Consider the following 25,283-nt stretch of genomic DNA (forward strand, 5'->3'; position numbering starts at 1 on the left):
TTAATTAATTTTACCTTTCAAACAACAATTGATACGCATTTCCAATAAAGTTCATCATATCTGTCGCACCCATTGCTCTTTTCTTATCTTTAAATGCAAGATATGAACAATAACGTGTTGTACATGCTGCACCAAATACAGATAAAATTAATGATTGGTGTTCATCTAAAGTTTTATCATGGCTATTATTATTAATGTATATACTATTTTTAAAACACCATACTCCCATAAATTCTCTAAATATGCTTTTCTCCATGCTAATAATGTTGAAAGTATACCTGTAAGAATATCACCTTGTCCTCCACACCGTTTAGGACCACCTTTTATATTAACTTGAAGTGTCTGCCTGCCATTTGATATGTAATCAGTGATTCCTTTTTTCAAAATTGTCACTCCACCAAGTTTATTTGCAAGATATTCACAAGAACTGTCTTCATTTATATTAAATGCACGACATAATCTTGAAAATTCTGCAATATTAGGAGTCAATACAGCATTACTATATCTTTTCATCCTTAAAAAGGTTTAAAAACATAATACATATAAAAACCCTGCAATAATTTCTGGTTTATCTTGTATACAGTAAAAACCATCCTTTTTTTAATCAAATTAAACTTCATAGAATGTAAAAACATACAGCATCAATTACAATAGGCATTTTACGCTTCTTAGCTTCACAAATAACTCCAGATGCTATTTTTAACATCATAGGATCCGTTCCAAGCCCTGGTCCAACAACAACTACATGCAAACGTTCCAGTAAATGTGAAATATTCATTATAATATCATTGATACTGTTCTCTGATGCATTTTTAGAGAGCTGCATTATAGGATGCACAATTAGATCAGGTGAATATGTTTTAATTGCTATTCCAGCTCCAGATTCACAGATAATATGACCAATATCTGCACCAAAAAGCTGTATTCATATTAAAGAAATGATTCTATTAAATATAGAAAAAACTACCATGGATGACATACAAGAATAGTAAGGAGCACCTGTGTAGCTATTGATATTAATTTGTTTTTTAAAAAGTGTATATAAAACCTTTCAGAACCACCAACGACAACAGTTTTGCCTGCTTGGCCTTTGTGGAAATGACCAAGAAGTGGAGGTACTATTTTCCTTAGATCTAACAATATTTTCTCTGTTGAAGACATGGGCTTTGTATAGATTTCTTTAATTCATTTTTTAAATTAGAAATTAAAATAAATATTAAGATTCAAAATATCTATTTATATAATACTTAAAAATAATGTTAAATTAAAATATAACATAATTTTAACTTAGTATACTCTTTTAAAAGGAGGAACTGAATATGAATTAATTTTTGATAGAAAATATAAATATAAAAAACCTGGTTTACATTCATTCTCATCCAATGTTTGAGATTTAACAGGTCTATATCTTAATGTAACTTTTTTTGTTATAGGATCTTGCCAACTTAGTGTATGTTTCATCCAATTTTCATCATCTCTCCTATTAAAATATTAAAAAATTGAACTTAATATATTTAAAGACAAACTCTTTGTAATCTTCACGTGCATGTGCACCTCGAGACTCTTTTCTAGCTAATGCAGAATATGCTGTTTGACATGCATTAGTTAAAAGATTTTGTAATTCAAGTGTTTCTATTAAGTCGGTATTCCATATTAAACCTCTATCCTAAAACAATGTGATTAAAAAAGGAAAAAAATATTCGATATAAATACAGTAACTCTAACGTCTTTAAAGCTTTCGTCAACTTTGATTATATTTTCTACACCCTTTTGCAAAGATTCTTCAGTTCGAAAAACAGAAACGTCTGTTTGCATAACTCTTTGCATATTCAATCGAATTTTTGCAGTAGGAAGAGACCCATTAGCGTTTCTTAGTTTATCGAGATTCTTGATAGAATTAAGACCTGCATCGTTTGAAAGAGGTTTACATGGAGTGTTAGGTTCAAGCGTTTCTTTAATATGATTAGCACATGCACGACCAAATACAATAATATCTAATAATGAATTTGCACCCAAACGGTTTGCACCATGCACAGAAACGCATGCTGCTTCACCTGCTGCATAAAGTCCTGGAACAATTTTGTCATTCCCTTCATTATCTAATGTGATTACTTGTCCTGTAAATTTTGTAGGCTAAAGATAATCAATATAAAAAAATAAAATTTAAACTTACTATTCCTCCCATATTATAATGCACAGTAGGTAATACAGGAATTGGTTCTTTAGTAACATCAATACCACAGAAAATAGATACTGTTTCACTTATTCCAGGAAGTCGTTCACGTAATACCTCTGCTGGTAAATGAGATAGTTGCAAATGTATATGATCCTTTAAAGGACCCGTCCCTCTTCCTTCACGAATTTCTATAGTTATAGATCTTGAAACAACATCCCTAGATGCAAGATCTTTTGCAGTAGGTGCATATCGTTCCATAAAACGTTCACCTTCTGAGTTTACAAGATAACCTCCTTCTCCTCTAGAACCTTCTGTGATCAAACATCCAACACCATAAATACCAGTAGGATGAAATTGAACCATTTCAAGATCTGATAGAGGCAATCCTGCACGTTGCACCATAGCATTCCCATCACCTGTACATGTATGTGCAGAAGTACATGAAAAATATGCTCTTCCATAGCCGCCAGTTGCCAAAATAGTTTTGTGAGAATGAAATCGGTGTATAGTTCCATCTTCCATACTTAAAGCAATAACACCTACACATGTATCACCTTCCATAAGCAAATCTAGAGCGAAATATCTAATTCTTATTAGAAAATAATAATAAATCTATAAACTACTCTATAAAAAAATTAGTGTTATGCTTTAAACTTTGTCCATAAAGTGTATGAAGAATAGCATGTCCTGTACGATCTGCAACAGCTGCACAACGGTATGCTTGACCACCTTTTCCAAAATTTAAAGATTGACCACCAAAAGCACGCTGGTAAATTTTCCCATCTTTAGTTCTTGAAAAAGGTACGCCAAAATGCTCAAGCTCAATTACAGAACGAGGTGCTTCACGGCACATATAATGAATTGCGTCTTGATCTCCAAGCCAATCTGAACCTTTAACTGTGTCATACTAAGAACATCAATTATTTAATATAAAGTAAATACTAATAAACCATATGCCATCTCCAATCATCTTCTGTCATATTCCCAAGTGCTGCATTGATACCACCTTGAGCAGCAACTGTATGTGATCGTGTTGGAAAAAGTTTGGTAATACATGCAGTATTATATCCTGCCTCTGCAAGACCAAATGCTGCTCTTAAACCTGCCCCTCCAGAACCAACAACAACAACATCATATTCATGATCAACAACTGTATATTTAGGATTAATAGGACCTTGTGCTTCTTTGGCACGCAATGGCTATTCATTTCTTTCTTTAGCAAAAGAAAAGTAAAAGAACAAAAAAACCTGGTTAGATATCACTTTAAATAGTGGTCTTGATGAACAAATATTTCTTATTAGCTTAATTTCAAAAAGTTTCTGCTTTTAATAGATTAGTATTATATTTTATCCAAAAACCAACAATAAAACATTTTTAATACTGGATTGATATATCTTAGAAGAAAATAAATTAATAGAACATAGAAATCTTGACATTCAACAATATTTTAATCAAATATCTGTACAATTTAATTCTGAAAAGATTAGACGAAGTTTCGATAGATAATTCTCTAATATGCAAGATAAATGTATTAACAATGAATTAATTTTATTTTGTTTATGTTATATATACATATATAAAAAATATTTATAAAAGTTTTTTAGAGTATTTAAGTAGAACAATAAAAATATATCACTTGTTCATACTTTATTTTTATATAAAAAATACTTGTTAAAATAAAATAAATAAACCAAAGACAAAAAATACTTTTAGATCTTTTCATGTAATGTATGTTTCATATTCATCCAGTATTTAAGCCTATAAAAAAGTCAAAAAATAGAAAGATGAACGTTTAAACTACCGTATTGCAGCATGTTTGATAGTTTGAAAATCTAATATTTTAAAACCAGATCTAATTTTTATTATTTCTTCTTGTATTCTTTCATCTACTGTTTTCTGTATAAGTTGTATATCTTCTTGTTTTTCTGCTTCTTCTATTCTTTCATTTAACTCCATGATTGTTGAAAATAATGCAAGATCTTCATAAACTTCATTTTCATTTGAAACAGAAATATTGTGAAGAGAGAGGAAGTAATGTGTACGAGACAATGGATTTGCAAGTGTTGAATATGCTGTGTTAAGTATTGATGTTAAAGATTCCGCAAGTGCCCTCTGTTTCTTTTTATTATTAAATTTTTAATAATTAAAAAAATTCATTACATTTCCCTTTTTTGCGTGAATATCAGGATGTATTTGCTTTTGAATTTCTAAATATTCTTTATGCAATGCCTTTGTATTAATTAAAAAATCGCCTTCTGGAGGTAATGTTTTAAAAGATTTTGGAAAGATCCTATGAAAATGAATAGAAGAAGGTAATTCAAAAAGAGATGAACATGACAAACATATAAGTGCAGTAGAATCACAAATTTCTGAACAGTTTTTGCATTTTTTGCTTACTTCTGCAAAAGTTGAAAATACTTGTATTTTACATTGAAATTTATAAGGTAAATTAGGATAAAAAAGAATTTGGAAAGTTTTATAAACCTTTATTTTATCAATTCCCATTTTACTATAATTTTTTAAAAAATATTTAAACATTTTAAAAAACTATTAAATATATCAAACAATTTAATCGTTATGTATTTTAAATACATCTATTAAATTATTTTATCAGCTTTAATGGAGTTATATAAATGAAAAAAGTTTTAGATGAGTTATTAATTTATAAAAAGAGTAATTATTAAAAATTCATTTTTTTATTATAATTTTGAATGTACAGATACATTTTTAAAAAATAAATATATATAACAATGATAAATATAAAAACATTCATTTAACGACTAAAAGCTATGTCGTCAACCTACAATTATAAATAAAGAATATAAAAATTAAATAAAAGTCACCTTTAATATCATTTTACATGTCTCGGCAGACAATTCTAAAGCGCACGTATTTACCAATAAAGGCTGAAAAATATTTTCTTCAAGAATGTTTGTAACCATTCCCTTAAAATAAATGAGTGAAAAAATTATTTAAATGAAAAAATACCTTTCGAACATTAATTCCAGCAGTTGTTTCACCTTTCTCGTGTCTATTTCTTAACTCCGTGATTATTTTAATACTATCTAATCCTGCATTTTCTGCAAGTGTAACAGGAATAACTTCTAAAGCCTCTGCAAAAGCCTGAAAACAAAAGGCTTCAGTTCCACTCAAGGTTCTAGAAAGCTTCATCAAATGTTGCGATGCTTCAATTTCGGGTGCACCTCCTCCAGCAATAAGCGCTCTGAAATTGTTATTTATATATTAAAAAAAAAGCTATTAACCTTCTTTTAACCAAGCAGCGAATAACACAAAGAGCATCATGGAGAGAACGTTCTGCTTCATCTAAAACAAGTTGATTTGCACCACGACATAATATAGAAACAGTTTTTGCGGTACTTTTTACTCCCATAATTTTTGAAATATACGCTCCAGATGATTGAACTTCTTCTACAAGATCTGCGTTTCCAAGTTTATCTTCAGTTAAAGAGTCAACATCAGCGACAGGTTTACAACCAATACTCTATTTACTATCAAAAAAGTATTTAAAAACAAATAAGTAGTACTTTGGAAATAAATTCAATTTCATCCCGTTCAATATCTTTAATAACAAGAATTTTTAGTTTGGATAGGAAATGAAGAGAAAGGTCATTAACTGCATCTCTTAAAATAGATTTTTGTATTAGGAGCACATTGCATCCTGTTTTTTTAATTTTTTTACAAATATTAAGTAAATATTGTCGCTCTTCTTTTAAAATTTTATCCATTTGACGATAATCATTAACAGTAATTTGATTTTCTAACTTTAAAAGAATTAGCAACAAATAAAAAGAAAATAAAATTATACATCAGGCTTTGGGGGAGACAATTGAAATTGTATTAGAGCTATTTTAGCTTTTTCTATTCGTGTTGGTCCACCGACTGATTTGATTATAGATTGAGATAAAACAAGGCCATCCACAAGTTCAGTGTCATCAATTGTACCCCCAACTTTTTTAACAATCCGAATATCATGAAGGTCAACATTGTTTGGAGAAGAAGGATTAATTATTCTTAAAACAGCATCTACAGCAATAGGTGCCAACAATGCTGAATATTGAGAAACAATCTTTTTTTGTAAGATATAAAAAATAATTAATATAAATCAGTAATAACCTTTGAATTTAAAGATGTGCTTGCAACACGAATAAGTGTGTTTCTATCACAAAGATCGATTTTTTTTGAGCATGCTTCAAGTGCTTCAATAGCATGTGCTGCTGCTTTTTGAAATGATTCTGCGATAATTGTAGGATGAATTCCTTTTTATTAGATTAAAATTTAACGAAACTGTGTCTCTATAAAAACCTTTTTCAAGTAATTTTTCAGCTGCAGCTAAAAGACTACCAGTAATAACAACAACTGTAGTTGTTCCATCTCCTGCTTCAATGTCTTGTGAAGAGGAAACATCTACCAACTAAAATAACACCATTGAGTGTCCTACATCTAAAAATTTTAAATTCATACCATTTTTGCTGCAGGGTGTGTGACTGATAAGTGTTTTAAAATAGTTGCACCATCATTACTGAGTATTACTTCGCCTTTACCTGTTTGTATCATCTTATCCATGCCTTTTGGACCCAATGATGTACGGATAGTATCCGCTACAGCTATGTAATATTTAAAAGTATCTTTAATTTTACAAAATACATACCTTTAGCTGCTGTTATATTTGATGATCTTACTGAATTCGATTTTTCTTTATCACAAAACTGTCGTGTAGCTTGTGTTTCAGACATTTATATAAAAAATAAGCTTTACTTTTTACTAAAATTTTATAGTATTTTTATTTTATTTTTTAAAATTTTAAATTTTTAGTTTTTGAAAGTCAAATTACTTTTTGATCGTTAAATTAGTCAACTGCTTTTTTGATGAAAATATTAAAATTGAGAAAAAAATTCAATAAATTACATAAATAATAATACTAAATGCCTCCTAGAGAAGATTGGGAAGAATACAAGAAGTAAGTGTTTTTTTTTCTAAAAAAAACAAAAAAAAAAACACCAAAATAGATTTAAAAATTAATAATGTATTTAGAATTAATAATGATGATAAGCCAGAAGAAAATATTATTCCTTTAGATGAAGACGATATCTCTCTATTGAAAACATATGTATTTATTTTTTTTTCAAAAACATATTATTTAATTGATCAAATTTTAGGGAACAGGACCATATCATGATCTTTTATCTAAAATTGATGCAGACATCAAAGAACTGCAGAAGAAAGTGAACGAAGTATTAGGAGTTAAAGAAGCAGAAATGGGTGTTTTAGATAGGCGTTTTTGGGATCTTGCTAAGGATAGACAACGTATGTCTGAAGAAGAACCTTTACAAGTTGCACGTTGCACAAAAATTATTCAGAATAAAGATGATTTAGAGGCAAATAAATATGTTATTAATGTTAAGCAAATTGCAAAATTTGTTGTTAAACTTGGGGATAGAGTAAGTCCTACTGATATCGAAGAAGGAATGCGAGTTGGGTATGTTTTTATATTAATAAAAATGTATCTTTTGTTTAGGGTAGAATAGTGTTGAACGCCAAAAATACGCTATACAGCTACCGTTACCTCCAAAAATTGATCCCTCTGTGACTATGATGCAAGTAGAAGATAAACCAGATGTTACATATAACGATATTGGTGGTTGTAAAGAACAGATAGAGAAGTTGAGAGAAGTAGTCGAACTTCCTCTTCTTTCTGTATGACGAATCTGTGTATGGAAAATTCTAATTGTTACTAGCCAGAAAGATTTGTAAACCTTGGAATTGATCCTCCTAAAGGGATCATGCTTTACGGTCCTCCAGGAACAGGGAAAACTTTGTGTGCCAGAGCAGTGGCAAATAGAACAGATGCAACGTTTATTCGAGTAATTGGATCTGAATTGGTTCAGAAATATGTAGGCGAAGGTGCACGAATGGTCCGAGAACTTTTTGAAATGGCTCGTGCAAAAAAAGCATGTATTATTTTTTTTGATGAAGTCGATGCTATTGGTGGTACTCGTTTTGATGATGGTGCTGGTGGAGATAATGAAGTACAACGGACAATGCTTGAATTAATCACTCAATTGGATGGATTTGATCCACGTGGAAATATTAAGGTAATGTTTGCGACAAATCGCCCAGACACATTAGATCCAGCCCTTTTACGACCAGGACGAATTGACAGAAAAGTCGAGTTTAATTTGCCAGATTTAGAAGGACGCACAAATATTTTAAAGATCCATACACGGTCGTAAGTTACTTTTTTTTAAATTTTTTTTCTAAAAAAAAAAACAGCATGTCTGTAAGTAGAGATATTCGCTGGGAACTCATTTCCAGACTCTGTCCAAACACAACAGGTTGTATTTCTATTTTTTTAATTATAATTTAATCGAGTTTTTTATAGGCGCTGAATTACGTTCTGTTTGTACTGAAGCAGGAATGTTTGCTATCAGGGCTCGTCGAAAAATAGTTATAGAAAAAGATTTTCTTGAATCTGTTAATAAAGTATTATTTCATTGTATTTTGAAAAATAGCTTTTCTAAATAGTCTTTTAGGTAATTAAGGGTAATCAGAAATTTAGTTCTACGTCTCAATATCTTCAATTTCAGTAATTAGAATAATATTTTCTTAAATTTGTTTTAATTTTTATTGAATTCTATACTTTTTTTGCTATATTATATATATAATATATTCATTTTCATATTTTAACATTTTAACATCGTGCGGTGCCCATAAAAACTAAACGTCAAAAAGTAATTGAAATGGAGCATGTTGCATTAAATGTAAGACTAAATTAATATAAAATTGATTATATTTAAGCAGAATATTCATATAAAAATAGATTTTTCGATGGTCTGCTTTGGTGGCGGGAATAGGATATGGATATACACATCGCAATAATTTGGCAGCAAAGAAAAAAAGAAAAGAAGAAGAAATTTTGTATAAACGCAAGGAAGATATTATTAGAGAAGCCCAAATGGAATATACAAAACTTTATATGCCTTCAAAAACAAATATTTTAACAGGTAATGAATATATAACATAAATAGTTAAATAATAATCATTATAATTAATTTTTAGACCCTGATGACCCAAAATTTGATCTGGAAGCATATTTAAACAGTTTAGAATCAAAATATTCACAATGAATAGTATAAATTACTAAAAAGGCCTGAAAAAGTGAAGATAGAACTAAATGTAAGATATATATTATGTTTTTTTCGGAAAAAAAAACCATGTTTTTCTATGAATCTTCACTTCCCCATAGTTTTATTGTTCGATCCCAGCCTGTAGAGATAATCCAACGGTTATCTAAGGACGGATTAGAAAATGCTTTAGTATTATAAATATGGAGCGATACCCTTTGAAACGTCTACGCTCATTGCTTTTTCTGAATGGCCAGCCAAGGACTTGATCAGAATCCAATCGTCTGAGCTCCATATCTTATGGCGATGTTAATAAATATACAAATAATTAATAGCTTACATTTATTTTCCCATCATATCCACTTGAAACAAGATAAATTCCAGATGTTGAAGGAATTAATTCTTTACCCTGGACCAATACTTCTTCATGTGCGGTTTTAAAGAATCTGACATCAGATACCAGACTTTTATGTGCAGGGATAGTAGATACGGGTTTTATTTTTCGGATATCCCATATTTTAATTGTATCATCAGCTGATCCTGATGCAATTTGATAACCATTTGGCGAAAAATCAAGTGACTGAATAGGCTTGATATGCCCATCTAAATTCATAATTGTACGACCAGTTCGTAAATCCCAAACTCTTCCAACAGCATCAAGCCCTCCAGATGATACTAATGCACCATCGTTTTGAAAAGAAATAGCGTAAACTTCCCTAGAATGGCCTTCTTGACGCAAAAGCTCCATAGTTGTTGTTAAATCCCATAAACGCCATGTACCATCAAATGATGCACTCCCAATGTAATTCCCTGATGGGTGGAATTCCACCCTACATACTCTGTTTTCATGGCCTTTTAGTGTTGATATTGGTGTTTCACTTTTTAAATTCCATAAGCAAATATCACCTTCGCTCCCTCCTGTAACTATATTTACTGCTTCTTCAGATACTCCTCCAATAGTGGCCCCTGGATTCCATGTTATGCCGCCAATTTTATCTATATGCCCACGAAATTTATATTTTTCTTCTAAATCTGGAACAGAATAAAGCTTACATGTTCCAGACCAGGATCCAGATGCAATATATTGAGAATTTGGAGAAAATCTAGCAATTCCGACTGGTCTATCAGCACCTATTTGAGACCCCATAGAAACGTAAGTTTTTAATCTTTTATTTATTGTTTTTCTGTGATTAACAATCTTCATTAAAGGAATACGAGACTCAAGTTTCTGCCGTGCTATCCTTATACGAGCTCTTGACTATATAAGCTTATGAAACTAATTCTTCATATTTCTAAGTACCTATTTAAAGAATATTCTGCTATTTTTCTTCGACAAACAAGAAGTTCTTTGGTACCTTCTGTATAAAATTCTTCTTCAATCTATCATATTAATCATTTTTAAAAGAGAATAAATCACAAAATACCTCTTCTTCCGTCTCTGCTTCCTTATTTAAAAAGCTTATATTTCCATCAAAATTACTTAATATTTGTCTTAATCTATCTCTTCGGTCTGCTGGACCTTCCCCAAAAAGAGTAACAGGTTTTCCAAGCTCCCGGAGCTTGGAACGAACTCTTCCATCATCTGTTGGTATGTAGATATTTTTTATTTTCTGTCTACGTTCAAATTCAGCTAAAATAATTTGTTCTTTCTCTGAATATCGGTTATATTGATTTAATGCATCATTATCTAAAAAAAATAAGATTTTCTGCTCTGAATTTATTATCTTATGCTTTTGCCTAAATTCTCAATTGTAATTCCATCATTAATTAACTTTTACGAAAAATTATTAAAGAATATTTTTGAAATAATTGTTTACCATTTTTATTTGTTCTTTTAAAAACTTTTATTAAATTCATTAAATAAACAAAATATTTAATAAAAAAAAGAATATTTTGAATGCATATGCAGAATTGTATATCAATTAGTAGGAACTTTGATTTCTTAAATATTTTTTTGTAGTTGAAGATCGAAGGAAATTTCTAAAATTTTTAGAAAGTTTAAAAACAAAATTAAAAACCATTCTGAAGAGAAAAAAACAATTTTAGTATATTTTCATCTATTTTTGTGTTTAAGGATTTTTTAAATATAAATTGTTATTATGGAGTTAATTTCTAGAAATCGTGAAAAAAAAGAGGCAACAGTTCAAGAGATAACGAAAGATTCTGAAGAAATAAAAGAAGTATATTTAATTGTGTTTAATGTGTTATTTTTTTTTAATTTTTTATCAGAAATATCCAAAAAAATCATCAAATGCTTCAAAAAATATTTTATTGTTAGTTATTTTTATTTTAAGTATTTTAACTCGATTCTATTATATTCAGCATCCTTCAGAAGTTGTGTGAGAATTTATTGAATAAATATAGATTATTATTTATTTATTTTAGATTTGATGAAGTTCATTTTGGAAAATTTTTATCATTGGTTTTTTTTTGTTTTATATATTGTATCTAATAGTTAGGTAGTATCTGAGAGGATCTTATTTTTTTGATGTACATCCTCCGTTCACTAAACTTTTATATGCGTTTTTTGGATGGATTATTGGTTATTATTTTCTTTATAAAGATAAAAACATTAATTTTCTAAAAGGTTATGATGGGCATTTTCTTTTTGAAAAAATTGGAGATTCTTATATTAAAAACAATGTCCCATATGTATATTTGCGATGTGTTCCGGCATTTGCTGGAGCAATGGTTGTTCCATTGGTGTTTTTGATTATGAAAGATTCTGGTCATAGTCTTCTTTCATCAACTCTTGCTGCTTCTCTTGTACTTTTTGGTACATTTCTTCTTAAAAACCAATATAACTAATGCTCTTTTGTTATAGATAATGCTCAAGTTGCTCAGTCTAGACTCATTTTGTTAGATTCAGTATTCATTTTTTTAATGACATCATCGATATATTGTTATATTCGTTTTTCTAACTTAAATAACCGTCAATTTTCTGCATCTTGGTGGAAGTGGTTATTTTTAACAGGTTTATTTTTGTCGTGTACAATCAGGTAATTTTTACACTAATTAATTTAAATTTTTTTAAAGATATTAAGTACAAAATATGTCGGGTTATTTACATACATTACAATTGGTGTAATGGTTCTTATAGAATTATGGGATATTTTGGATATTCGTAAAGGATATACTATGGTAGGTTTTATAAAAATTATAATATGTAGATTTTGAAATTTTCAGCATTATTTTACTATGCACTTTCTTGCTAGAGCTCTTTGTCTTATATTTTTCCCATTTATGTTATATTTATTATGGTTTTATATCCATTTTAATGTTCTTTCAAAAACAGGACCAGGTGATAAATTTATGTCCTCATCCTTTCAGGAAACTCTTGAAGGCAATGTTCTTTCTACTAGTTCATTCCAAGTTAACTATTATGACAAGATTACTATAATACATAAAGAAACAAATGCTTATCTTCATTCTCATGAAGCCACGTATCCTTTGCGATATGAAGATGGTCGTATCTCGTCTCAAGGTTTAATAAATATGTATTTATATTAATTCTTATACAAGATATATAGGTCAACAAGTGACTGGGTATAAGCATAATGATTCAAATAATCATTGGATTATTATGCCTGCCTATCCTTCTAATAAAACATTATTAGGAAGTCCTGTATTAGATAATGATTATATTAGACTAAAACATGTTTCAACAAATACTTATCTGTTAACACATGATGTGGCTTCACCCAAATATCCAACTAATCAAGAATTTACTACAATATCTGAGAATTTAAAAAGTCGTTATAATGAAACTATATTTCAAATCAAATTTGAGCATCATACAAATAACTCTATTCTTAAAACAAAGGGAGGAAGATTCATGTTAATACACAATTTGACACGTGTTGCAATGTGGTCAGATATTGATCCTTTGCCTGATTGGGGTTTTAAGCAACAAGAGGTTAATGGTAATAAAAAATTAAAAGGACAGAGTAATATATGGATTGTTGACGAAATTGTTGACTTTAATGATACTAGTATGCTTTAATTATAATAAATATATTTTAATTATTGTAGGTCGTGTGATTAAGAATTCTACTCTTAAAAGTCTTTCTTTTTTTCAAAAATACATAGAACTACAATTTTCTATGCTTCATCATAATAGTAGATTAAAAGCATCACATCCTTATTCTTCGTATCCTATAGAATGGCCACTATTAAATAGGGGTATAAGTTTTTGGACTAATCATTCTCAAGCTCAGCAAATATATTTATTGGGAAATCCAATTGGATGGTGGTTCGAAATTTCTTTTGTAATTATTTTTGTGACAGTTGTGATTTCAGATCAAATTTTATTACGAAGAGGCCTTTTTTTGATTAGAGAATGTAAAAATTTTGGAATTGTTATACAAGTATAATATTAATTGTTTAATAGCACGTAAATTGTTTTATACTCATACTATATTTTTCTTTCTTTTTTGGATAGCTCATTATTTTCCATTTTATTTAATGGGTCGAAAGCTCTTTTTACATCATTATCTTCCAGCACATATTGCTTCTTCTCTTTTAACAGGATCTACATTTCAATTATTGTTTGAAAAGAATAATAGATCAATAATTTTTCTTTATTTTTTTAAAAAAAATGAAAACAAAACAAATATGAATTTAAAAAACTTCAATTCACCAAGAAAAGCCAAAATTATGTTTATACTTTTGATAAGTAGTCTTTTAGGTTCTTTTATATTTTTTTCTCCACTTACATATGGTAAACCGGGATTAACGTCGAATCAGTTATATGAAAGAAAATGGTCTCCTAATTGGGTATTTTATATTTTAACATACAAATATCTTTTAACAAATTTATAGGATTATGCTTATTTAGAAGATAGTTATGAATAAATATTTTATTTCTCAATGACTTGTTCTATTAATAAAAATAATGTATATATATTTTTAATAAATGGCCCAAATATATCAATTTTATATTGCATTTTATAATCTAGCTTCAAAATGGAATAAATATATGCATTTTAATTCAAAAAATATAGTATCAATTTTTCATTAATTATTTGCTAATTCGACTCCATCATTATCATTATTGTTTTTATTTACTAGTCTTTTAATATTTATCCATTCTTCTTGCTTAACTTCTGTTCCTCCAAAATCACCAATATCAATGATAGAAACAATACCATCTAAGCCACCTACAGCAATTTTTTTTCCTTCATGGCTTTCCCAAGATAACTTATTTAGTGCTCTGTTATTAGGAGATGTAGTTGATGGAAATATTTGAGCAACTGGTTTCTAACTCTTTTTAGAAAATAAAAAAACTTAATATTTTTACCTCCACATCCGCATCTAAATTCCAAATTTCAAGAGAACCGCTACCATTTACAGATGCCCATATACCAGGTCTAACTGGACTCCACTCAACATCGCAAACTATTTCATCACAATGAAACTCCATAACAGGTATATCAAAATTTGAATTGGATGTATCATTTAAATAATTTACACTAAGAGATGATGATGGTTTTATTTTCCATAATTTAATAGTCCAATCCAAGCTTGAGCTTAAAACGAGATCACCTAAATCCAATGGACCCTTAGGAGAATGGAATGAAATAGATGTTACTGGAGCTACATGATGCTTATATATCAATCTAGAATCAATGCCTGCTTTAGCACCTGCATGATCATATCTATTGACGGAATAGATAGTTCCTTCTTCAGTACCTACAAGAAAAGAGGTTGGATCTGACTCTGGAATTTCTATACAAGTTGAACAAATATCGTCATATTTAGATGTAGGCATTGTTAGTTCAAGTACTTCTTGAGGCTGTGTTAACATATCAATCGTCCAAGCACATATAATTCCATCTGTACTCATACTAATAATATTATTTGCGTTAGATGTACCAACCATTCTAACACCAAAAATAGGATGAAAATGGCCTGTTCCTGTTAAAGGCGTTACAAGAACCGGACGAGATGTTGTTCTTGTGTCCCATAAAAAAATTTGTCCATTATATGAGCCACCAACAATTAAGTTAGAATGAAAAGGTGAAAATCTCGCAGATAAAATACTACTCTTGATCGGCATTAGATTATGTATTAGGATTAAAGATATAAAATTAAACCTGAGAATTAAAAATATATTCAGGGCGATCATGAAGATATAAATTCCAAACCATGACATGCCCTTCTGAATCAGAAAAAATACCTTTGTTTTTTGAATAACTAGCTAAAGACAATTCTCTAAAGTGATTACTCCAATCCAAATCTGTAATAACTTTTTTAGAAGTCCATTTCTCATTTTGAAATTGCATAACCTCTTTAATCTTTTTTTCTGAATTCTTGTCTTTATTTAATGCACAATTTGCAGAATAGTCTATAGCTGGATGATATTCTTCGTCCAAAGCTCGTTCAATTATTTTTGAAGATTTTTCTATAAAATCATGAAACACTTGAGAATTTAACACTGTATTTCTCTGTTCATCTGACATTATTTGAATCTTTTTCTTTGGCTCTTGTTTTTCTTCTTTCTCACAATTTTCTTTTTGACGTACTTCTTCTAAAGCTTGTTTCACTCGAGCTTCAAGTTGAGCTTGAAGCTCATTTTCATTATCTTCTTGAGATCTCCAGTCAGACGATGTCTGAACCTCTTTATCGTAGCTGATTGGTTTTGATGGTGCTTGTAAAGGTGTTATATGAAAAAGGTGAAGAAGAGGTGCTATAGATAACGTATCTGAAAGACTTTGGGTATCGGATTTTCTGGTAAAAAATAGATCAGCCCACATCAATGTATCAATTCATCCATAATATACACTTTATTCGATGGTTTTTCTATGGTTACTGGCTCTTTTTTTTCCAAAACTGTTTCTTTGCTTATATCTTTCATATTTGCCATAAGGCGTGTTACAAAATCATCAATCTCTTTCCGACTATTAAGATTGCTTGTTTTTTTCTTTAAAAAATTAGTTGTTTGTTTAAACAATATAATTAAATGGCTTTGTTACTGTTGATGACAATGTTTCATCTGATGTTTTTGAAAGTGAAAATTGTTCTCGACGTTCTTCAATATGACGCCGGAATTCTGCAAGTTTATTGCGTTTTGCCTCAATCTCGGCTCTGCGTTGCTCCATCTTTTCGATTAGTTTTTAAAGTGAGCTTTCAATATCTTATGACGTCTGCAGCGGCGCACACTAGTTAATGAACGATTCAATAGTAATGAATGAGTATATTTTGTAAATATATTCTTGTAAAGATTGTAAAAAGTAATAATAAACAAGGAATTTATTGAAAAAAAGTTTAAAGAATATACAAATTTCAAATTCTCAATACAAACAAATCAATTTAACAAAAAAATAAATAATAAAAAGTAAAAACGTTTCTATTGATCCAAAGAAAAACTCAGCATAATCGTGCTCAAGATGTTATTGTATAGTAATAGTTGATGCGGACAAAAAGTAGAATAGATGAGAGAATATTGTTTGATAAAGTGATATCAAATGAAGTCGGAAATAAAATGATGAACTGAATATATATAAAAACGACCATGAAAGGCTAACTTGAATGAATATTAAATGGAAAAGGCAAGCTGGAAACCGGTCAATGTAAGTGACTAAAAAATAGCGGTTTAAAAAATGTGTCGCTTTGGTTCGAAATATATTTCCAATATCAATTAGATTCACGTACGTAAAAAAGAATAGGTGGTGGAAGTATTGCTACATGTGCCATCTCAAGTACAAGCAAAATTAAGGCTACTGCATCGTCTGGTTTTCTATTGATTTGTTAGCAAAGTGAAAAATGGATAGATAAAAAAAGAAAATTATACAACAACTAATACACAAAGCATATCAACTAATTTTTAGAAGTGGAACTTACCCTCCTTTATAGTAATAATTGTGTTTTTTCGCCTCCTGAGCAAACGGCGTATCGATCTCTGTATCGGATGCCACCTTTTTAGCCGATGTAACAAGTTGTCGAGAAATATCCATTCCTGATAAAAGTTGCTCTTTTGTAATCTTCTCTTTCGTCGGAACAATTTCCTTCCCCTGCTTTACCCATATTTTTGCTTCAACAAGTGTCTCTGTTACAATGTTTTCAATTTTTTTAAAAAACAGATTATCCAAGACTCCGTCTGTAGCAAAAACAACAAGGTCTCCATGCTTCATATACATGTTGTATTCATCTGCATCTCTCACTTTATTCTGTAGATACGATTTTTCCTTTTTTCGTAAGCTATCAGGCACTTTCGAAAGCTGAAAAGGTGCGTTAAAAAAATGTGTCTGCGTTTTAGATGCAAAAAAAAGTCTTCCGTCCCGGTAAACTGAACATCCAGAGTCTCCTAAGCTGCCTCTTTATTAGTCTTCTCCGTTATTTTCCTCTGCACACTTTTCCCTACTTTGTAACCAAAAGACGCCCTGTTCCACTGCAAATCTGTCCCACACATGCCGTTGTGCCTCCTGCAACACCTCTATCCCTTTGGACACCCTCATATGCCTCTTCCAAAGCCTTTGTTGGCGTCATTCCTCCTCCTCTCCTTTCAAACGCCTCTTTTGTTTTTCTGCTCATATTCCACGAAAACTCCCCCGAATCAACGCCCGATTCTCCCCACCCACCAACCCCGTCAAAAACCCCTACTCCTACTCCTGCCCACTTCCTTGATACAAAAAATGCATCCTATTTCCTAATTAACCCTTTTTTGCCCCGTTTTTTCGTATTTTTTTGCTTTTCTACCTCACTGCCTTCCACCACTTCCTCCCAACGCTCCTCCCCTTCATATACTGTTTGCACCGCCTCGGTCTTCTGGCGAGGGATGCAGCCAACCGACATTGCACAAGCATACCGTTGGCACTGTGCCCACGTTTGGAGGCTCTGCACGTTCTTGCATTTTATTCTTATAATATTATTTGGAATACAATACTTAGAAAGATATCTCCACATGAGTTTGTCCGTGCAGCACCACGCTCATATTCCCAGGGCTAGGGTTGCAGGGGAAGTAGAACAGCAAGAGGAAGAATTGTATGACAAAAGATATGTGATTTACAGTATAATTTAGACAAAATGGGTGTATATTGTGCAAGATTTATGTAAATATTTATATAGAGATATATAGAATAAATAATATGGTGGTTGATCGAAAAACGTTAGAGGGTCGAAGTGTAAAAGAAAGAAAAAAGTTTTAAAAGATATATAAAAAACATACAGAGAGACAATGGAGTGAAATAGGAGAAAAAATGGTAATAAAAAGGAAGGGAAAAGGAGTTTGTGTTTTTTTGTATTTTTGTATTTTTGTTGGGGGTTGATGAGGGTTAAATCGGAGATGTCGAGAGATTTAGGATGGGAGGTTGATGAGAGGTTTTTAGCGGAAGAAGGGGAAGAAAAAGAGGGAAAGTCTATGAGTCGACATTTTAGCAAAAATATAACTATGAAAAATGTTAGGAAGTGAATAAGGGTGAAGAGTGTGTATTTTGAGGTTTGCAAAAGAATGGCTGTGAAAGGGTAAATGTGGGAGGAAAAAATACACAAAAAGGTAGCAACAGGGACGAGATTTGTATCGATAGAATAAGGAGAAGTGTATGGGATCAGAAACAGGGGAGAGTTAAGGTTTTGAGAAGCAAGTGTTTTGAGTGTTAGAGTGTCAAATTAAACGGAGTGTAGAAGAAAGCAGCAAAAGGTGGGTGTATGGGTATTTAAAGCAGTGTAGCGGTAGTGTAGTTGGGTATATTTTTCGAAAAATAGAATGAAACAGAATACTGAGTGTATTTTTTGAAAGTTGAATTTTTGAGTAAAGAAAAATAAGGCAGAATTATGTGTATTTTTAAAATATGAACTTTCAGAATAAAGATGATAAATAATTATGTTTCAGTGTTTGGCATGTTTATGAAATTTGAGGTATATTATTGTATATAAGGATAATGGGGTTGAGGGTATTTTTGAAAAAAAGGATTTTCTAAATGAAAAATAATGAAGGGCTATATTTCAATGTTTAAGCGTATTTATAAACCTCATAATGTGGAAAGATGTTTGTATCTATATAATAATAGTGGATTGAATATATTTTTCAAACAACGAAGTGAAAAATAGTTTTCAGAGTAAAGGACAACAAATAGCTATATTTTATTTCCTATGCATATTTATAAATATCTTTTTTAGTGTTTGTGTATAGTCTATGGGTTAAAGGAGACTGAAGGAATGTTTGTGCAAAATGAGAATGAATTTTAAAGAAAATAGGAGTATTATGTGGTCTAGGGTGATAATGACATAAATCAGGGAAAAAAGCAACATACAAGATACCAGGACGAAACTAGTAATGAAAAAAATTATTCTTGCTGACATAAATATGAAAGGATTAAGAAATCCTTCGATAAGAAAAAAATATCATTATAAAAATATATTGATGTTTTAAATGAAAACTGTATGATAAATAGAGTAGTATTATAAACATATGTTTTAATAAAAGCTAGAATTGGTTTTTGTGTCATTTTTAATAGTATACTGTTTTTATTCAACTAATAACCTAATCATTCTTTGGGTCTTATTTTGGCAAGATTATTTTAAATAGTTGACAAATATTTTCAGTCTTATTTTAGTAGCAAAAGATATTTTTTTATAAATTTTGAGAATAAAATATATATGGATTCGCTATTCTAGATGAAAAAACATAATTTTAAAAACTACATGTTAGAATTCTATACAACTTTTAGTTATTTATTTTAAATACTTTATATACTTTATAAAAAATTTAAAATTAGAATCAAAAGTCTACTAATGTAGATAAATATTATTTTATTTTAATTTATATTAAAAACCATTATCATTTTGCATCTTATAATTTAATGGTATTCATAACAATTTTTAGAATGCAAAAGAACTTTAAAGAAGTTTCAAAATAAAATTTATGAAACTAGAAATAAATATCTAATGACTTTATTAGCAATATATATTGGCTTTTAGATGTTTTGTATTTTATTAAGATTTTAAGAATATATCTTTGGCTATCTATTCAAAACTAGATTAAATAATAAGAATATATATTCTTTTTTTTGAAAAAAATTGTTTTTACAAATTTATCTAATTTCTAAGATATCAAAGTATTATGAGGTAACGACCTTTAAAATTTAAAAAAAATTAAATGGGTAAATCAAGAGCAAAACAAAGAAAACAGGGAGATAAATGGTATTACCTTGCAAAAGAACAAGGATATAGATCACGCTCATCATTTAAACTTATTCAACTGAATAAAAAGTATCATTTTTTGGAAAAAACAAAAGTTTTAATTGATTTATGTGCAGCACCTGGAGGGTGGCTTCAAGTAGCATCTAAATATTGTATTTCTGGATCCTTAATATGTGGAGTTGATTTGGTTCCGATTAAACCAATTCCAAATGTTATAACATTTGTTGAAGATATTACTACAGAAAAGTGTCGTGGAAAACTTCGACACTATTTGAAAACATGGAAGGCAGATACGTATGTTTATAAATTTTGTATTGTATTTTTATCGACTTTTAGATAGCATTCTTCATGATGGTGCACCCAATGTAGGAGTATCATGGCTTCATGATGCATATTCTCAAACAGAACTTGTTTTAATGTCTTTAAAGATAGTTGCTGAATTTTTGACTTATAATGGTCTTATATAATAATTTTTTGTTTAAAATTTAATATTTTAGGCACTTTTATTACTAAATTATTTCGCTCAAAAGATTATAACAATTTATTATGGGTTTTAAATCAATTATTTGGAAAAGTAGAAGCGACTAAACCACTTGCTTCAAGGTATTGTATTGAAATAACAAATTAACATAAGAATAATATGAGAGAGAGATGTCTCTGCTGAAATTTTTGTTATTTGTCAAGAATACAAAGCACCTGATAAAATTGATCCGAAATTTTTTGATCCAAAATTTGTCTTTGAGGATCTACCTAATCCATCACAAGATCATCAATCGAGAGTATTTAATCCATCGGTATATATTTGAACTATAATTTTGTTTTTAAATATTAATTTGTTAAGAAAAAAAGACGTCAGAGAGACGGATATGAAGATGGAAATTATATTCAACATAAAACTATAAGTGCAGAGGAGTTTTTAACATCAAATAATCCAATTGAGGTTTTAAGCATTGCAAATGCTATTAGCCTTGATGATAGAGATTTAAAAAATTATAAAGGAATAAAAGATTTTGATATTACTACTAAAGAAATTATTGCATGTTGTCAAGATCTTCGAGTTCTTGGAAAGAAGGATTTTCGTGGTTTGCTTAAGTGGAGAATACTCGTTAGGGAAAAACTAGGTTTGGTTGAAAAAAAGGAAAATAATTCATTAGAAAAAATTGAAATAGAACCATTAAATGAAGAAGAAGAAATTGAAGAAGAGGTTTTTGTTTTTATAATATTAAAAGTATTATTAATAAAATATTATAGATAAAGAGGTTGAATAATGAAGAAATTATGCGAAAAAAAAGAGAAAAAAGACGGATGTTGGAATTAAAACAAAAAAGCATTCGACGTATGCAATTAGGGATGATTGAAGCTATGGATATTGGATTAGAACAGACTGATATACTTGGAGAAAAATCTTTTTTTGAAATATCTTCAAAAGGATTAGATAAATTAGAAATTGAAGATGAAAAAATAGATTTGATTTCTAATGATGACATTAGTACAGTAGAATCTATAAGTACAGAATTTGAAGATAGCGAACATGAGTTAGATGAATTAGAAGAAGAGCTTGATCAAATGTATATATACGTTATTTTTAATAATTCTAATATACTTTAGGTATGAATATTATCTATCTAAAAAAGAAAAGAAACTTAAGCCAAAAGCTGATACTGATCTTAACGATAATGATGATATTAAATTAAATAATATAGAAGCTTGTATGTCAGAAGAAGAATCTAGTCTTAGTTTTGAAGAAAATGATAAGTTCGATCAAAATAGTGAAAATATTTCGAAAAGTTTAGAATATTCAGATCTTAAAGAAAAACAAGAGTTAAGCCGGAAAGCAGAGCTATTTTATGATAAAGATGTTTTTAAAATTCATAACTATAATTTTGAAGATTCTGATGTTAAAAAAAGCACGGAAAATAACTCATTAAAAACAGTTAAGAATCAAATTAAGTTGCCTTCGGAAGTACAGAGAAATAAAATACCTGATGATAATGCTAAACTATTACATGAAACAATTATAAAAGATAATCAGGTTGTTTCGGTACAAGAAAACAAAAATAAGAGAAAATCAGGTTTTTTTTATGTTTTTTTTTTTTAAAAAAATAACATCATATATTAGAAATAGATATTATAACAGCAGAAGCAATGGAATTAGCTCAAAATATAGCTTCTGGAAAAAAATCCAAAAGAGACATTATTGACGATGCTTATAATAAATGGTCTTTTCAAGATAATGATAATCTTCCGGAATGGTTTTTAGATGATGAAAAAAAACACAATAAAAGAAATAATCCGGTTTCTAAAGAAGCTGTTATGGCTATTCGAGAAAAGATGAAAATGATTAATTCACGTCCTATTAAAAAGGTATTAGAAGCAAAAATACGTAAAAAGATGAAAGCTGTAAAAAGAATAAAGAAAATACAAGCAAAAACAACTTCAATAATTAAAACTAGTGACATGAGTGAAAAAGAGAAATCAGAAAGTATTCGCAAACTTTTAAAAAAAGCTGTAAAATCCCAATATAAAGATAAAACAAAAATAGTATTTGCAAAAGGTGCAAATAAAGGAATTAAAGGAAGACCAAAAGGCGTTAAAGGAAGGTATAAAATTGGTAAGATTTATAATTTAAATAATATTTTTTAATTATTATAGTTGACTCTCGAATGAAAAAAGATCTTAGAGCAGCAAAACGTATAGCTAAACGAAGGAAATAAGCACTAATTTAATTTTTTATGTTATGGAAATATAAAGTACCCGTTTTGTAAAGAAAGTGTATATTTAATTTTATAATTTCAAAACAATTTATGAAATTTTCTTTATACAGAATATAAGATTATAAAAGAAACTACTCTTTATCTGATTTAGAGTGATCTGATGATAAGTTATCATCTAATTCCTCTAGTGTAATACTAGACTCCATTGCTGTTAATTCTTCTTGAGAAAGACTAATATTGTTTTTTTTTCTTCCTGGTTTATTTTTTCTTCCTGATTTATTTTTTCACTTTGAGAATCAGAATGAATTTTAGGCGTAGTAATTACTGAATCAGCATGATTATTTAATAGAGATACAGGTATTTCGGAAAAGCCTGTTTGATCAGTACTAAGACAATCCCAATTAATTACGCCTTCATCACCATATCTTTTGGAAAGCCATTCGTTAGTTTTTTTAAAGTGTCCACAATTGAAAAAGCCTCTACTTGCAGATAATGGACTAGGATGAACGCTTTTTAAAACAAGATGAATATTTTTCTATAAAAATTTAAGATATATTTCAATATAAAAAAAATTATACGTCGACGTTTTCAACTCTTTTGGCAGCAGGCGATCCCCATGCGAGAAATACTACTCCATTTACTCTATTCTTTTGTACAGCTTGAATTACTTTGTTGGTGAATTCTTCCCACCCTTTTTGTGCATGACTCCCTGCTTGATGTGCACGTACAGTTAGAGAAGAATTCAAAAGAAGAACACCTCTTTTAGCCCATGGCGTGAGCAATCCATTTTTTGGAGTATTAAAAGATGGATAGTCGTTTTGAAGAGCAATAAATATATTTTTAAGAGATGGAGGAGGCGGTGTAGGTGGGCGTACTGAGAAACAGAGCCCATGAGCCTGATTATAATTGTGATATGGGTCCTGCCCAAGAATTACAACTTTAACTGTGTTTAACGGTGTATAATGTGACCACGAGTAAATATCCTTTTCTTAATACATTAAGTACATAATTTAAGATAATATTAAACTACCTGGAGGAAAAATTGTATGTGTTTTTTTTTCTTGTTTTAAAAAATTCTTAAGCTAATTAAAGATAAGATTAATACTATTTTAATAATATCTCTTTCCTGCAAAAAATATGGTTTTGTAAATTCATCTTTTAAAACGTTAAACCAGCTTTCATGCAGAAATTCAATTTCAAGCCTATAATTGTAAGATTTAATTATAAAAAGATTTAAATCTTTATAAACTTAAGTAATTCTTTCTGATCTTCTGTTAATCCTTCAATCCATCTTTGTTTATTAAATTTAGTTGTAATTGCTGTTTGATTGGTGTTTTTTAAGCGAAAAAAAGATGTCATAGATGACTGTTTAGCTCTCTTTTCTGTATTTGTTTGCTCAGATAAAGGATTACGTTCTTCTTTTCTCTTTTTAAAATTCATTTTGCCCTAAATTACAATTTATGTTTGTTTTTAAGACAATATTAAAATCAATGTGCTAAAACACAATGTTAAGAGACAAATTTAAAGATATGAATAAATAATTTCTTTAGTTTTCTGTTAAAATAATTTATTAAATGTTAATTTATTGAGTAGTTTTATATATAAGACGATAAAAAAATCATTTGAATAAAAAATTGTAAATAAAAGAATAAAGTTGATTTTTTTTAAGTTAAAATGATTAACACTCATTATTTTAATATATTTTATATCCTTATTGTTACTTTTTGAAGATTATAACTTATGCTCATTCAAAGGATCCAATTAAGGCGATGGATAAATGAAGAATCTTATATGTTTATTTTTAATATTCTCTGATGAAAAGTCTTATTTCAAGAAAAATTAATAAAATTATGATTATTTTAATAGATTTATTTATTCTTTATATTAAAGACACAAAAACTATCTGAATGCTTATTTAGAAGCTTAGAATATATAGTAATTTATTAAAATATTATAAAATAAGTAAATTACTCAAAAAATATTATTAGTTTATATAATTTTTATATGGGTATGGATTTTAGTAGCTTGAATTTGATAAATGTATTTTATTTATATATTTTAAGAATTAATTTCTAATATTATAAATGCTATTATATTATTTTTAATGGTATT

At 29.2% G+C, this 25,283-nt stretch overlaps 13 protein-coding genes across 13 annotated transcripts; 5 read left to right on the forward strand and 8 right to left on the reverse strand.

Annotated features, from left to right (window-relative positions):
* Window positions 1–10: 10 nt before the first annotated feature.
* T551_03302 (YjeF family domain-containing protein) lies at window positions 11–1,161 on the reverse strand (the record flags this gene model as incomplete). Its single annotated transcript, XM_018375565.1, has 6 exons — window positions 11–182; window positions 224–505; window positions 551–594; window positions 638–919; window positions 968–1,007; window positions 1,049–1,161. The coding sequence occupies 6 exons, from the start codon at window positions 1,159–1,161 to the stop codon at window positions 11–13; spliced, it is 933 nt and encodes a 310-aa protein (XP_018228171.1).
* Window positions 1,162–1,216: 55 nt separating this feature from the next.
* T551_03303 (succinate dehydrogenase [ubiquinone] flavoprotein subunit, mitochondrial) lies at window positions 1,217–3,612 on the reverse strand (the record flags this gene model as incomplete). The annotated part of the gene is made up of 10 exons (XM_018375566.1): window positions 1,217–1,246; window positions 1,297–1,313; window positions 1,359–1,480; window positions 1,527–1,666; window positions 1,714–2,133; window positions 2,174–2,759; window positions 2,800–3,083; window positions 3,127–3,375; window positions 3,424–3,498; window positions 3,547–3,612. The coding sequence occupies 10 exons, from the start codon at window positions 3,610–3,612 to the stop codon at window positions 1,217–1,219; spliced, it is 1,989 nt and encodes a 662-aa protein (XP_018228172.1).
* A 273-nt stretch (window positions 3,613–3,885) lies between these two features.
* T551_03304 (Fe-S protein assembly co-chaperone HscB) lies at window positions 3,886–4,681 on the reverse strand (the record flags this gene model as incomplete). Its single annotated transcript, XM_018375567.1, has 3 exons — window positions 3,886–3,934; window positions 3,978–4,294; window positions 4,337–4,681. The coding sequence occupies 3 exons, from the start codon at window positions 4,679–4,681 to the stop codon at window positions 3,886–3,888; spliced, it is 711 nt and encodes a 236-aa protein (XP_018228173.1).
* A 268-nt stretch (window positions 4,682–4,949) lies between these two features.
* On the reverse strand, window positions 4,950–6,930 carry T551_03305 (T-complex protein 1 subunit delta; the record flags this gene model as incomplete). The annotated part of the gene is made up of 10 exons (XM_018375568.1): window positions 4,950–4,976; window positions 5,020–5,121; window positions 5,165–5,399; window positions 5,440–5,678; window positions 5,722–5,958; window positions 6,003–6,263; window positions 6,311–6,453; window positions 6,500–6,608; window positions 6,659–6,801; window positions 6,846–6,930. The coding sequence occupies 10 exons, from the start codon at window positions 6,928–6,930 to the stop codon at window positions 4,950–4,952; spliced, it is 1,581 nt and encodes a 526-aa protein (XP_018228174.1).
* A 189-nt stretch (window positions 6,931–7,119) lies between these two features.
* Window positions 7,120–8,784, forward strand: T551_03306 (26S protease regulatory subunit 7; the record flags this gene model as incomplete). Its single annotated transcript, XM_018375569.1, has 8 exons — window positions 7,120–7,154; window positions 7,229–7,304; window positions 7,354–7,673; window positions 7,723–7,891; window positions 7,933–8,423; window positions 8,468–8,529; window positions 8,577–8,677; window positions 8,728–8,784. 8 exons carry the CDS (start codon window positions 7,120–7,122, stop codon window positions 8,782–8,784), a joined length of 1,311 nt encoding a protein of 436 aa, XP_018228175.1.
* A 150-nt stretch (window positions 8,785–8,934) lies between these two features.
* T551_03307 (uncharacterized protein) lies at window positions 8,935–9,321 on the forward strand (the record flags this gene model as incomplete). The annotated part of the gene is made up of 3 exons (XM_018375570.1): window positions 8,935–8,955; window positions 9,015–9,198; window positions 9,254–9,321. 3 exons carry the CDS (start codon window positions 8,935–8,937, stop codon window positions 9,319–9,321), a joined length of 273 nt encoding a protein of 90 aa, XP_018228176.1.
* Window positions 9,322–9,416: 95 nt separating this feature from the next.
* T551_03308 (uncharacterized protein) lies at window positions 9,417–11,175 on the reverse strand (the record flags this gene model as incomplete). The annotated part of the gene is made up of 6 exons (XM_018375571.1): window positions 9,417–9,505; window positions 9,534–9,615; window positions 9,659–10,571; window positions 10,619–10,698; window positions 10,743–11,005; window positions 11,136–11,175. The coding sequence occupies 6 exons, from the start codon at window positions 11,173–11,175 to the stop codon at window positions 9,417–9,419; spliced, it is 1,467 nt and encodes a 488-aa protein (XP_018228177.1).
* Window positions 11,176–11,417: 242 nt separating this feature from the next.
* On the forward strand, window positions 11,418–14,172 carry T551_03309 (dolichyl-phosphate-mannose-protein mannosyltransferase; the record flags this gene model as incomplete). Its single annotated transcript, XM_018375572.1, has 11 exons — window positions 11,418–11,498; window positions 11,548–11,657; window positions 11,704–11,740; window positions 11,782–12,094; window positions 12,143–12,317; window positions 12,363–12,459; window positions 12,505–12,802; window positions 12,849–13,310; window positions 13,351–13,659; window positions 13,709–14,094; window positions 14,140–14,172. 11 exons carry the CDS (start codon window positions 11,418–11,420, stop codon window positions 14,170–14,172), a joined length of 2,301 nt encoding a protein of 766 aa, XP_018228178.1.
* Window positions 14,173–14,334: 162 nt separating this feature from the next.
* On the reverse strand, window positions 14,335–16,418 carry T551_03310 (uncharacterized protein; the record flags this gene model as incomplete). Its single annotated transcript, XM_018375573.1, has 5 exons — window positions 14,335–14,577; window positions 14,618–15,364; window positions 15,414–16,047; window positions 16,101–16,240; window positions 16,293–16,418. 5 exons carry the CDS (start codon window positions 16,416–16,418, stop codon window positions 14,335–14,337), a joined length of 1,890 nt encoding a protein of 629 aa, XP_018228179.1.
* Window positions 16,419–16,953: 535 nt separating this feature from the next.
* On the reverse strand, window positions 16,954–18,111 carry T551_03311 (type 2C protein phosphatase PTC7; the record flags this gene model as incomplete). Its single annotated transcript, XM_018375574.1, has 4 exons — window positions 16,954–17,056; window positions 17,161–17,628; window positions 17,681–17,958; window positions 18,016–18,111. The coding sequence occupies 4 exons, from the start codon at window positions 18,109–18,111 to the stop codon at window positions 16,954–16,956; spliced, it is 945 nt and encodes a 314-aa protein (XP_018228180.1).
* A 490-nt stretch (window positions 18,112–18,601) lies between these two features.
* Window positions 18,602–19,614, forward strand: T551_03312 (uncharacterized protein; the record flags this gene model as incomplete). Its single annotated transcript, XM_018375575.1, has 3 exons — window positions 18,602–18,715; window positions 18,766–18,885; window positions 19,531–19,614. 3 exons carry the CDS (start codon window positions 18,602–18,604, stop codon window positions 19,612–19,614), a joined length of 318 nt encoding a protein of 105 aa, XP_018228181.1.
* A 799-nt stretch (window positions 19,615–20,413) lies between these two features.
* On the forward strand, window positions 20,414–23,171 carry T551_03313 (ribosomal RNA large subunit methyltransferase J; the record flags this gene model as incomplete). The annotated part of the gene is made up of 9 exons (XM_018375576.1): window positions 20,414–20,751; window positions 20,798–20,913; window positions 20,955–21,060; window positions 21,107–21,251; window positions 21,299–21,661; window positions 21,709–22,025; window positions 22,066–22,529; window positions 22,577–23,068; window positions 23,110–23,171. 9 exons carry the CDS (start codon window positions 20,414–20,416, stop codon window positions 23,169–23,171), a joined length of 2,403 nt encoding a protein of 800 aa, XP_018228182.1.
* A 131-nt stretch (window positions 23,172–23,302) lies between these two features.
* Window positions 23,303–24,611, reverse strand: T551_03314 (uracil-DNA glycosylase; the record flags this gene model as incomplete). Its single annotated transcript, XM_018375577.1, has 6 exons — window positions 23,303–23,424; window positions 23,460–23,706; window positions 23,750–24,159; window positions 24,202–24,253; window positions 24,277–24,373; window positions 24,421–24,611. 6 exons carry the CDS (start codon window positions 24,609–24,611, stop codon window positions 23,303–23,305), a joined length of 1,119 nt encoding a protein of 372 aa, XP_018228183.1.
* Window positions 24,612–25,283: the final 672 nt, after the last annotated feature.

Source organism: Pneumocystis jirovecii (assembly GCF_001477535.1).
Source record: "Pneumocystis jirovecii RU7 chromosome Unknown supercont1.16, whole genome shotgun sequence".
NCBI lineage: Eukaryota > Fungi > Ascomycota > Pneumocystomycetes > Pneumocystales > Pneumocystaceae > Pneumocystis > Pneumocystis jirovecii.